Here is a 13,421-nt window from a genome sequence, read left to right on the forward strand (position 1 = left end):
AATTTCAAATGCCTCGTGAACTTTTCTGTAGGGCCTAGCGGATGTGATTGCGTGGCTGACTCTTGTGTGGCATGTATCAACAGTAAAATCTGTGGACAAATTTATCTGTGTTCTCAGGTGAATGCTTGAGATGCATGTTCTGGAATAATCTTGGTTGTATCCATTTTGCCATGAGCAAGCACAATTTGGGAATTTTCTACTTTAAAAAGGCCCTCCAGGAGAACGACAATGTTTGTGCACAGCTCAGTGCAGGCAGCGCTGATCCAGGTGAGCTCATTGCTGGAAGACAGTTCGTATTTGACCGCCTGAGGAGGGCATGACACTAGAGAGCAGCTGAGCACTGAGGCACGTATGCAATTGTCAAATCACTCTATTTATACCTGAAACTAATATAACACCGTACCTGATGTACACTGGAATTTAAAAAATGCTAATTTTTTTAAAGAAAAAATAAAAATAAATAGGTAGATTAGAGATCAAGTGGTCCAAATGTATGCCTCATGTGCCTACCTAAAATTAACATTGGCCCTTCCCAACAGGTTTGACTCTGGGCATTAGTAGATATTGCTACTTCAAATAACAGGGTGGTAGGAGTAATTATCAAGGAAACCTAAATTACGTTCACTTTTTCATGGATACAGAGATGAGTAATCACGTATGGTAACGTGATCAAGCAAAATAGATTGTGGGAGTTCTCAACTGCTAAGCTGGGTTTTTTTGTTTTGGTTTTTGTTTCAAGTAAGCTCTGCATTCAGTGTGGTGCTTGAACTTGTGACCCAGAGATAGAGAGTCCCGTGCTTTACCAACTGAGGCAGCCAGGCACTCCTAACCTAGTTTTATTATAGGTTATTTCCAAGGTTTCACATGTGAGGTTATTGGTAGTATCTAACAATCTTTTTGAGCAAATTCCTGAATTTAATATTCATACGATATGAATCCTTCACCTGGAATGCTTAAAACCAAGCAGTTATTTACGTTATTGAAATATAAAACGAATTGATGAAAAATGTATCCAAAATTATAAGTAGTCTTTATTTATTATAGACTGAAACTTTGAAAAAGTTAGCGAACCATAGTCTTTGTAGGTATAGTATATTAATTTTTATGTTCATAGAAAAGTTGCTAAATCCCCTAACATTAGCTGCATGTTTCTGGGTAAGAAAGCACATGACAATAAAATGGTTAACCAAACTGAAAGTTTAAAAAAAAACGAAAAAAGTGGAATCAGGCCTGAGTGACTCAGTCGGTTAAGCATCCGACTTCGGCTCACGTCATGATCTCGGTTCATGGTTTGAGCCCTGAATTGGGCTCCGTGCTGACAGTATGGAGCCTGCTTGGGATTTTCTCCCTCTTTCTTTCTTTCTTTTCTTCCTTTTCTTCCTTTTCTTCCTTTCCTTTCTTTCTTTCTTTCTTTCTGTCTGTCTGTCTGTCTGTCTCTCGCTCTGCCCCTGCCCCTACCCCTACCCCACTCACACTTTTCACACTTTCTCTCTCTGAAAAATAAAAGAAAAAACTGCAATCTTCTAAAAAGGTGGAAAAGGTATAGAGGAGTCCGTGGGTCCTGTCTCTTTTCTTTGCCTTTCTGGAAGATTGCTGTCTGGCTGCACCAGCACAGGCAACTGAAATGACTCTGGAGAATATTTGTGGGGTTGAGGGGGACGATCATCACTGGGAGAGAGCTGTTACAGCTTCACAGTGGGGTCACTGATATTACACGAGGTAGCATTCAAGTACTTCGTGGGATAAATGTTTTCAGTGTGACTGCTTTTTTTCACCTGATGAGTTTTTTCTTAACCTAATTTGTCTCACTAGGCAAAAAGTTTTCAGGAAGACCCATGTGTACGTTACTAACCAACAAGAGGTACGAGTTGCTGTATAACTGTGGAATTCAGCTTCTTCACATCGGAAGACCTCTTGCCGCCTTTGAGTGTCTGATTGAAGCTGTTCAGGTTTATCACGCAAATCCCCGCCTCTGGCTACGGCTGGCCGAATGCTGCATTGCTGCAAACAAGGGGGTGAGTGCCCCTGGGGCATCGTTTTGAACCGTCCCCCAGCTCGTTACATAGAAAGCAGCAAACGCCGGGAGACATACGAGACCTCATTCCCTTTTTAAGTCTCAGGGAATGTACGTAGTCCGTCCTTTAACAGTTGGACAAAAGATTTCGTTTCTGAGAGTCGTTTGTTGACATTGTGCTTCTTGAAGCATCGCAGCCTCTGTCAGCAGTCATATTAAAAGGGTGGAGTCGTTGAGAGGGTCGAATCTGGTGGGACGGTGGTCCGCTGGCTGCTGGGGGCGGGGGCCGTGTCGTCTGAGGCCGTGAGAATGGCACCTGCACAGGTGGGTAGAAAAGGACCGACGGTAACCCCGTGAGTGCGACGTCGCTTTCCTTTCGATCCAGTAAACGGACTATCGGACTGCCTCTCCCACAGGAGCGTCCCCCGTGACTGTGCCAAAGAGGCCGGTTTACGTGGGTGTCCTCGCCTAGATGATCTGCACGTGGGGGTTGCTGGAAGCCGTGGGAATCTGGAGTGGGGAGCGGTCAGCGGGGGGCGGGGGGAAGACCGCTTGGATGAGAATCGCCAGACGCCTGTAAGACCCGTTTCCTCCCCGCCCCCCCCGCCCGCCCGCCCGTGCCGTGCTCCTTGGCTGTGTGGAGACTGGGTGGCCTGGCACCTGAGGCGTGCCTGCCGTCGGCGACCCGAGAGGCGTCGGCTGCCCTCGCCACTTGCCGAGGAACCGCTGCCGCAGCCCGCGTGCGGAAGGATGTTTGCCTGGCGGTTCTCACACGTGGTATTTACGTGGCTGATGATCTGTATCCCCCTGGGGAAAGAGAAGCGTGCCGTCCTCGAAGGGCTTTAAGGATTTATTTGATTGTAATTTGCCTTTGAAAAGACAACTTTCTTATTGGAGCATCCTTTTTTTTTTTTTTTTTTTTAATTTTTAAAATGTTTTTATTTGTTTCGTTGTGAGAGAGAGCGAGCGAGCTAGCAAGGTAGGGGCAGAGAGAGAGGGAGACGGAGGCACTGACAGCACAGGGCCTGACGTGGGACTTGAGCTCACGAACAGTGAGATCAGGACCTGAGCCGAAGTCGGACACTCAACTCACTGAGCCACTCAGGCGCCCCTCTTATTTGGTAATTCTTAAATTAATGGACAAATAATTCTAGGCAGAATGTGTACTTTTGAAAACAAAAATCTCTAGGAATTGTTTATTCTCTTTAATCCATTCATGAATTTAAGTATTGGAAGCCTCTCATTTGGACAGTTATTGGAAACCAGGGAATTACATCAACCAGGGAGTAGAGAAATACAGTAAAGCTTAATATTTTCTTTTGAAATTACTTATTTTTAGGGGCACCTGGGTGGCTCAGTCGGTTGAGCTTCCGACTTCGGCCTGGGCCATGATCTCACAGTTGGTGAGCCGCTGCCGGGCTCTGTGCTGACAGCTCAGAACCAGGAGCCTACTTTGGATTCTGTGTCTCCCTCACTCTCTGCCCCTGCCCCACACACACACTCACACTCTCTCTCTCTCTCTCTCTCTCTCTCTCTCTCTCTCTCTCTTTCTCTCTCAAAAATAAACATTAAAAAGAATAAATTAAAACAATAAAGTTGTTATTTTTAGAAGTAGTACTTTTCAGACTGTCTTCATTCTGTGGATTTTATTATGAAGTCACTGCCCCATTCTGCAAAGTTCTAAATCTCTAACTTTTAAAAAATGGTGGAGATGACTTAATTGCCATAATTTGGTGGATGTCAGAATATTCAGTTTGTGCTACAAATAGGAAATATGCCAAAAATAATTATCTGTCTGTGTGCTCTCTCTTCCTTCTAAAAGGATGCTGAAGTGCCCTAAAAGACAGTTAAGACAACCCCCAAACACTCTCTAATAAAACCAGAGAGTAAAATCCCAAAAGCAGAAATTATAAACTCTAAATAAAATTCCATAAAATGTATTGAGTTGGGATAGAAGGAATGCTGAAGAAAGCAGTTTCTACCCTCAGAAATAAATTCATCTTTTAATAAAAAGAACAACTTGGGGCACCTGAGTGGCTCAGTGAGTTGAGTGTCCAGCTCTTGATTTGGGCTCAGGTCACAATCTCAGGATCATGGGATCTTAGTGGAGCCTGTTTAAGATTCTCTCTCCCCCACTGGCGCTCTCTCTCTCTCTCTCTCTCTCTCTCCAATAAAAGTTAAGAAAAAATATTTTTTTTAGAAAGAACCAACTTAATTGTTAAATTGGTGATGCTGAGGAGATCATTTATGTCCTGTTTATCTGACGGACATTGCTTCAGACTGCTTTTGGCAGAAGTAGGGCTTACGCTTCCTTGGATGGGTATAATACATGAGAAAAGATCCGCTAATTTAAAAACAACCACAGACTTTACTATAGGGAGAGTATGTAACCAATTTAAGAGAAGGCTGCTAAGGGGTGCCTGGGTGGCTCAGTCGGTTGAGCGTCCGACTTCAACTCAGGTCATGATCTCGCGGTTCGTGGGTTTGAGCCCCACGTTGGGCTCTGTGCTGACAGCTCAGGGCCTGGAGCCTGCTTCAGATTCTGTGTCTCCCTCTCTCTCTGCCCCTTCCCCACTCATGCTCGCTCACTCGCTCTCTCTCAAAAATAAATAAACATTAACAAAAATTAAAGAAAAGAAAAGAAAGTTTATTATTGTGGATTTACAGTTCCATTCCGTCTTTGTTTTCATCTGTTGCACTTCCACATCTTGCTTGCGTGATCTTGTGTGACCTTACGGATCGGGAAGGAACGTATGGATGAATCATAAATTTATCACCACGAATAGGAAAAGAAGTCAGAATGGGAGTGCCTTCCAAGAATGGTTCAGAATATCCACGTTTTGTTATTTTTCATTGATCTTGCTTGGCTGCCCTCTCGACACAAAATTTCCAGTCCGAGCAGTTTTGTTGTATTTTTTAAGCACTGTGTAATAATTTTCTTTTTAAAATGAATATACAGTGAATCCCCGTTTTATCAGAAGTCATGGCTGGAAGTACAACTACAGTAAAGTTCCAGTAGGAGCAGTGAGTAACAGTACAGAAACGCGCTTAGAGAAGGACTGTTTGCAGGGCAGAGTTTAGCTCTGCGAGTTCTCGTGGGTCGGCTCCAGTTTATTCCTGCACGTGAGAGCTGCGTGACTCTATAAAATGACAGGGTGGGATTCCACCTGCAGGCAACCCAGAGACCTCGAATGACGGGAAGATAAATGCCGCTGGCACATTAAGTTCTCGTAGTGAGGTGATGCTGCTGTGTTCGTGAGACATCCCAACACTGTGTGTGTGTAGGTAGCTTCTACTGTTGTCGGTCTAATGTTTACAGGGTTTTAGAATTTCGATTTTCTAGAAGGAAAGAATTGTGCCCGTGTAAATGTTAACATGTAGCTTGTCCCAGTTTATATGTTGTTAAAATTTAATTAATGCTTTCAATTAAGAAAGACGCTGGGTTCTGGGAAGTACAGTGGCTTCCCTTTCTGAGTTTTTGCGGCTCTCCTGTTTCCTTACTCTGATGCAGCATGGTGTCCGGGGTGTAGGATATTCTAACTAGATCGTTCTAAATAAATGCTTAAGTCATTCTTGAATTGCCTTTTTTCCTTAGAATTACCTCAGACTTCATATTAAAATATAGCATATATGACAGACTTCCCGCTTCATGTACTAATTAACCATCCTTTTCTTCGGTACTGAACATATTTCCTTTATCACCAAAACTCCACATTGGTGGATCATAGGAACTTCCTTGGAGTACTTCGAAAAATATTAGATCATTTTTCACATCCTGCCTTACAGTTGCATTGATTAATTGGAAATTATGTGTGTTTTTGCAGACTGCTGAACAAGAAACTAAAGGCCTTCCAAGTAAGAAAGGAATTGTACAGTCTATTGTTGGTCAAGGCTATCATCGTAAAATAGTTCTGGCATCGCAGTCCATACAGAATACTGTATATAAGTAAGTATTATGCAGAGAGAGAGAGAGAAAGCGTAGATATTTGATATTATTTCTCAATGTCATTTATGTATAAAAATATGCTTAAGATTTTTCATAGGAGGAACCGCTTTGCAACTAGGTTTTATTTCTACTTCAACAACCAGAGCCTCATATGTAAGTCCATAGTTTATATTATCTGACACAGGGTTTCGGTTTAGTTACGTATGTGCTGAGACTGTTGATGGCTCAGAGAACCCAGTCTATTCAGTTCCATTATTCAGAATGTCCAGAAGAGGGCATCTTGATGTTTCTTAAAATTTTATATAGTGTATCATTGCTTTTTTTTTATTTAGGTATTTTCCCTAAATCTGATTCTTAGTATTAGGAGAAAAAAATACAAATACATAAGTAACCAAAGCAATTTAAAGCTGTCACATGCAGGACCTTCAGTTGAATAGCTTTTAAATATGAACATCTTTATCTTATATAAAGAAAGATTCCGGGGCGCCTGGGTGGCTCGGTCGGTTAAGCGTCCAACTTCAGCTCAGGTCATGATCTCACGGTCCATGACGTCGAGCCCCGCGTCGGGCTCTGTGCTGACTGCTCAGAGCCTGGAGCCTGTTTCAGATTCTGTGTCTCCTTCTCTCTCTGCCCCTCCCCTGTTCATGCTCTGTCTCTCTCTGTCTCAAAAATAAATAAACGTTTAAAAAAAAAAAAAAGATTCCAATTTGGAGTTGCTATTATTTTTAAAGTAGTAGGCTTTGTAAAAAATCTGCTGTTTTTTTCCTTCCCCAAAAATAAAATTGTTCTCTACCATTTAAAAGTTTTTCCAAAGTTTTTTTTTTTTTTTTTTTTTTTTTAAGTTTATTTATTTTTGAGAGGGGGGGAGAGACAAAATCCCAAGCAGTCTCCACACTACCAGCATGGAGCCCGACACGGAACTCAAACTCACAAACCCTGAGACCGTGACCTGAGCCAAAATCAAGAGTCGGACGCTTAACTGAGCCCCCCCAAAGTTTTAAAATAGTATCTGGCACACATTATTTTCGTGTTAATTTATTTCAACTATACTGCAGATTTATTTTTTAAAGACTTAAAACTTCAAAATTATTACTACTTTTCACTTTTTTTTCCCCCTAATAAAGTTTAGTTTGGTGTATCAATAGAAAGTTATATAAAATCTCAAAAAAGGGACACCTGGGTGGCTCAGTCAGTTGGGCGTCCGACTTTGACTCAGGTCATGATCTCACGGTTCGTGGGTTCAAGCCCCGCATCGGGCTCTGTGCTGACAGCTCGGAGCCTGCTTGGGATTCTGTGTCTCCTCCTCTCTCTGCCCCTTCCCTGCTCATGCTCTGTCTCTCAATAATAAATAAACGTTAAAAAAAAGTAATAAATTTAAAAAAATAAAATAAAATAACATAAAATCTCAAAAAAAATATTGTAAGACAAAACAAAGCATTTTCGAAAACGAGGATCAACTGAAACAAGGCTCAGGTGTAACCTTTCTTTCCAGTTCTTACTATACCTGTCCTGGCCCTTGTTACAATTTTCCTTGTCTGTAACTCCTCTGTTGTGTTAACATGGGCACTGCAGATCACCTCCAAGTCGTTTTCCATCCCTAGTCCCATTCCTGGAGATACAACTGGGTATTATTCATGCTTCCTACACTTGATATGCACCGTTTAGGATTTGGGTGCTTTAGCATTCTCTTGGAGTGGCTTGTTTTCAAATTTTCCCTGTCAGAGGGCACATTTTCTTTCATAATTCTATTGGTTTTATTCCCGATAATAGAAAAGTCTTACTACTCTTTATGTTATTTACTTGGCTAATTCGGTTTTACTCTTTCAAGCGATGGACAGTCTTCAGCCATTCCTGTAGCCAGCATGGAGTTTGCAGCCATCTGTCTCCGAAATGCCTTGCTGCTCTTACCGGAAGAACAGCAAGATCCGAAGCAGGAAAATGGGTCTAAAAATAGTAACCAATTAGGTGGGAACGCGGAGAGCAGCGAAAGCGGCGAAACTTGCAGGTATTCTAATCCCTTGGACCCCCTTTGGTGAAGCCCCTCAGGACTTCGTTCGTGAGCCCCTTTGTCCTACAGATGAATTCTTAAAATCTCCAGACTGAATTTCCTAAATCCCCTGTTTTGAATAAGAAGAAAGGAAAGTATGAATGTTAAGTATTTCTGGAAGGGAGAAATAAAGTGAAGGCCAAGTGAGGACAGAACCTTGGAAGAGAAAAGTGGAAAGAAACAGCTTTTCATTGACAGGAGATACAGCTGTAAAGAAATCCTTTCGCACTCGGGGATAGGGCTTTGTTTTTACTTTTATTAAAGTAAATACTTAAATCCTAAAACTTCTCACTTCTTCTTTTCCTTTGCCTTTTGTCTTAACATACCGTAAATCACTAACCTCTAGAATTTTTCTATTAATTTCTAGGTTTTTTTGTATAAATGTTATACCAATCTCTAGAAACTAAGAGAGTTTCTAGTAATCATAAAACACCATCATATATAAAGTTATTTTTACGCATAGCACCTTTAAATTCAAGTGTTTCCTCCCAGCATTTTTTCTGGATTATTATAAAAATACATTCATTAAAGAAAATTTGAAACAAAACTGTGGGGTTTTTTCCGCCTCCATCAAGAGGTTATCTTTTACTGTAGTTGATACAAAAAAAGAAAAAAGCAATCAGAAGAAAGAAATGTGTGAAAATACGAGAGTGGTCTCCTTTGTAGAGATATTGTTTACAATTAGAAATTTAAAAAAAATTTTTTTTAATGTTTTATTTTTGAGACAGAGACAGACCATGAGCAGGGGAGGGTCAGAGAGCAAGGGAGACACAGGATCCGAAGCAGGCTCCAGGCTCTGAGTTGTCAGCACAGGGCCCGACACGGGGCTCGAACTCACAAACCACGAGATCATGATCTGAGCTGAAGTCGGACACCTAACTGAAAGAGCCACCCAGACACCCCAACAATTAGATATTTTTAAAAGCAATATTGTGTATTGGAGAAAAGAAGCTGAAATACAGTATAGCTTTAACACATTGGTGTTACCAAGTTACTAAGCATTTTTTCATTGGTTGTTTTGGCTCTTTTGCATTTTTGGCATAAAAAATTGCAGGGGAGTGGGGATCGGGCAGCCAAATTTTATATTTAATTGCTTGTTTGCTCTTTATAATTAAGAGTCTGTCTTTATTTTAGCAGTAAAAGCCATGATGGAGATAAGTTCATTCCAGCTCCACCTTCCTCTCCACTGAGAAAACAGGAATTAGAAAACTTAAAGTAAGTATGTAAACAAAAGTTAGCATAGCAGCTACTGCATGTTATTTTTAATCTTTATTTTGTTGATATTGTGAATGGTATTGGTGGAATATCAAATGTTAAACCAGTCTTTCAATCTTGTGATAAATCCTACTAGTCAGAATGTATTATCTTTTTTTATAAATTTTTTTTAATGTTTATTTATGTTTGAAAGAGAAAGACAGAAAGGGTGGACAGAGAGGGAAACACAGAATCCGAAGCAGGCTGTCAGCACAGAGCCCCAACTCAAGGCTCGAACCCACAAACCACGAGATAATGGCCTGAGCCAAAGTCAGACGCTCAACCGACTGAGCCACCCAGGTGCCCCTTTTTAAATTTTTTTTTTTTAATGTTTCTTTATTGTTAGAGAGAGTGCAGGTTGGGGAGGGGCAGAGAGAGAGGGAGGCACAGAGCCAGACATAGGGCTCAAACCCACAAACCATGAGATCGTGACCTGAGCTGAAGTCAGATGCTTAACCGACTGAGCCACCCAGGTGCACCCAGAATTTCATTTTTTAAGTATCAGATTTATCACTGCTCTTACTTTTTATCCATTTCATGTAATGTGTAGAAAGGCCTTCTTGCCTCCAAGGTTCAGAAAATAATTCACACATGTGTTCTAGCACTGCCACAACCACCAATCTAAATTTTTGTTTCATGTAGAATTTTGTTTTATCTAAATGAACAAGGTATAGGAATCTATCCTGTGTCTAATTTTTCGTAGTAGTCCATTTGATTAAGTTAATTTAACTTTCAAAATAAAGCATGAAACAGAACTATGAATGTTGAGATTTTATGTGTAAACATTTAAAATTACATTTTTATAAAATAACATGTATATGTCTGTTTGCAAAAAAAAAAAAAAAAATCTGGGAAGGATCTGTGTCAAAACCTTCGTAGTGGTTATTCCTGAATGGTGGAATAACTGATTTTCATTTTCTTACTGGATATGTTTTTTCCCTAACTCTTTAAGAAAGGAAGATATTTCCTTAATGTTAGTGATGCCCCTCCTTGCATATCTAGTGTTTTTGGAGGAAGATTGGCCAGCCGGATGTGCCATTTTCTCTCTTCTCCCTCCCCTCCCCTCCCCCCCCCCCACCACTTAAATAAAGATACGCCATTTTCTGATCATAGGTGGTCAGATCAGCGTGTTCACAGTAGGGCATTGCTGTCCGTGAGCTCGGGGTGCCACGCACCATGTTCACCTAAATGACAACTTTTTATCTCTTTATATCTTTACTCTGTTGAAGTATACCATAAATTCACACTTTGCAGTAATGCCCTCTCTGGCCTGGGTTTTATTATCAGGAGGGAAGAATTAATCCTCTGATTATAGAGAGGAAAATCTTAAATTTCAAATTTAGTTAGAAACGGGGAGTTGGTCATTTAAGGTACATTTTGAAAGTAGTGTTTTGGGGTTTTTGTTTTGTTTTGTTTTGTTTTAATTTGACAAAGATAATTGTTTTATTCAGTAATCTTTAGAGTAAAATTTCTTGAATTCTCTTGTAGTGATAAGACAGCAAGAAAATAAAAGTACTGTAACAAAAACAAAATATCAGAAGAAGGTTGCCATTGAATACATTAAAATTGAATTTTTTAAAAGCAGTCAAATTCCAACAGTATAACTAAAACTCACTTGTGCTAGATTTTTGTCCTGAGTAGAAATGTGTAAAAACAAAGCAGGTTCTGTAAAGCTAAACTGTATTTGGTATAAAGTGAGCTGGTAGGGAAGAGGTGGATTGTAATGTTCAGCCAGGACAATATTTGGGAAAGTGCTTTATTGCCAGAAAATACACTGTTTTCCCCCGGTATTACTGCTTACTGTCTTCTAGAGATGTCTCTATGGAGCCACCTGTATTTCATGTTTATCTAAGGGTTCATTTAGTTTTCATAGGTTATTTTGTATGGTAAAAATCTCAGTACAAAGTGTGATGTGGTGTCGGGGTGCCTGGCTGGCTTATTTGGAAGAACGTGGACTCTTGATCCGCAGGGTCATGAGTTCAAGCCCCCACATCGGGGTAAGTAAAGTATTAAAAAGAAAAAAAAATGACATAGTGTAAAGTAAAATTTGACCCATCACAGCCCTCTGTTTCCAAGATCTAACAGAGGGATGACCAGTGACTGGTTTCTTTTATGTCCTTCCAGTGAGATTTCTCAGTCATATGTCAGCAAATGGATATATGGGATTTTTTAAGTTTTATTTCATTTATTTCGAGAGAGAGAGAGTGTGTGCACTTGCATGCATGCACATGAGTCGAGGAGGGCAGAGAGAGAGAGAGGGAGAATCCCCGGCAGGCTTCTTGCTCTCATGACCTGTGAGATCACAGTCTGAGCCAAAATCCGAAGTCCAGCGCTTAACCGACCGAGCCACCCAGGCATTCCTATGGCATTTTGCACACTAACACTTGTTATAGTGTCCATCTTGTTCTGTACCCTGCCTTTCCCATTCGACAGTGTATCTTTAGAGATTGCTCTGTGTTGGGACAGACCTGTGTTTCACTCTTTATAATAGGGGCATAAAATTACATTCTATGGATATGACATGTATCATTCTTTTTAGCTGTTGATAGTGTTTTCAGTCTTTGATGTTACAGATAATGCTGCAGTTAAGTATCACTGGACACAGTTCTTAAGGAGAATCTTTAATGAAGAGAGCATTTAAGCAGTTTTTAGGTTTAATTTTTACAAATTTATTTGAGTGTTGTGTTAATCTTAGGGTTGTCTTATGCATGCGGTTAACAAGTATTTTATTCCATAATGGTCGAACGGCTGCAGAGCTGTGTAAATTAATCTGGCATTCTTAAAGTGGCATTAAAGAGAAGGGTACGTGCGGGTGTTCTACTTCCTCTCAGAGTTTTGTACCTCTCGTGGCACAGCTCTTGGCTTTCCACGTGTCCTGGTGGGAGGACTGGTGATTTCTAGAGAAAAGAACGTTACTTCCCTATCTTTGTGGAAAGGGGCAGAGGGCCTCCATGGGGAATTCCGTCATCATAAAGGGAGGTAAAGATGGGTTTGCGCGAATCTGTTAACCTTTTTTTTCATGGAGCAGACGGGAGAAAGGAAGTGGGACAAGATGGAAGGAGCCTTAGGGTAGATTTCATAAAAAGAACTGCTGTGCAGCATAGTAGTGATGGTAATGTGGAGACAAATGGTGCAGGGAAGGAGTTGTGAAAGATTTGTGGGTAATTTCCCAAGCTATAAAGGCTCCTAATGCAGTTGGGCGTGCTAAAGGGCAGTTCCGTGGCAGGGGCCAGCTGTCCTCTGTGGAAGGAAGGGCACTGAGCACATTGGTTTGCTGTTAAGACCATGGAATTCTTAGAGATTTCATCCACTTCTGACCTGCATTCTTTTATGTGATTGGAAAGTGTGTGACTAGTGTATACTTTAGTTTTTATGGACTATTCTATTTGACCCCTTGTGCTCTGTAATACCCAAGACACCAATGTAAAACCTCATTTCCTATTTTCAGCATAACTAATATGCAGTAAATTATCATGAGTGTTCTAATGGCTGCTTCTTATAGTATGGGTTCACAGCCTCTCGAGTACTTTCTTGTTTTTTTATTTCTATATAAATGAAGATGGGTTCCAAAAGATACTCATTCTAACCAAGTTTCAGACAGATATGTTTTGAAGGAATTGTGAGATTCTGTATTAGAATTAAGATAGTTTTCAGAAAAATATTCTCTCAGTTAAAACAGATTTGCCCCAAATCGGGAAAATGTGTCAGAAATTAACGAGGCAGTTGAATTGGGAAGCTCTGATGAACACTGTTAGAATATTGTTCAGTTCCTGAATCTGTCAGAGCTCTGCAAAGCCATCCGTTTCATTCAGTTAAGAAAGCATACACACGTTCTACAGCCTTAAATTAAATAAATGCGGTGACAACATTTTCAAATAAAAGGTGACTCTACTTCTAGGTACTTACCCAAGGGAAATAGAAGCTTGTCTGCACAATGAGTAATAGCAGCTTTACTCATGACAGACAAAAACTAGGGATAGTGCAGATAACCATCAGTAGGAGAATGGGTAACTACATTGCAATCCACTTTATACTACTCAGCTGTAAAAAACAACAAATTAATGGGGTGTCTGGGTGGCTCGTGTGGTTAAGCATCGAACTCTTTTTTTATGTGTTTATTTTTGAAAGTCTATTTATTTTGAGAGAGAAAGAGAACCCTC

The 13,421-nt window shown here is 40.6% G+C and overlaps 1 protein-coding gene across 7 annotated transcripts in view; it reads left to right on the top strand.

The window, feature by feature from the left end:
* The window catches only part of CNOT10 (CCR4-NOT transcription complex subunit 10), a 72,131-nt gene that overhangs the window by 37,590 nt on the left and 21,120 nt on the right, over positions 1 to 13,421 (top strand). For 4 of the 7 annotated variants that reach the window (XM_049629062.1, XM_049629056.1, XM_049629060.1 and 1 more), the window contains exons 9-13: positions 118 to 267; positions 1,813 to 2,015; positions 5,839 to 5,960; positions 7,789 to 7,965; positions 9,142 to 9,222. In XM_049629062.1, coding sequence (XP_049485019.1) covers positions 118 to 267; positions 1,813 to 2,015; positions 5,839 to 5,960; positions 7,789 to 7,965; positions 9,142 to 9,222 — 733 coding nt within the window. The remainder of the gene's footprint in view (positions 1 to 117; positions 268 to 1,812; positions 2,016 to 5,838; positions 5,961 to 7,788; positions 7,966 to 9,141; positions 9,223 to 13,421) is intronic. The other 3 variants (XM_049629057.1, XM_049629059.1, XM_049629061.1) reach the window with 2 other exon arrangements.

The sequence above is a fragment of the Panthera uncia genome, chromosome C2 (genome assembly GCF_023721935.1).
Source record: "Panthera uncia isolate 11264 chromosome C2, Puncia_PCG_1.0, whole genome shotgun sequence".
Classification (NCBI taxonomy): domain Eukaryota; kingdom Metazoa; phylum Chordata; class Mammalia; order Carnivora; family Felidae; genus Panthera; species Panthera uncia.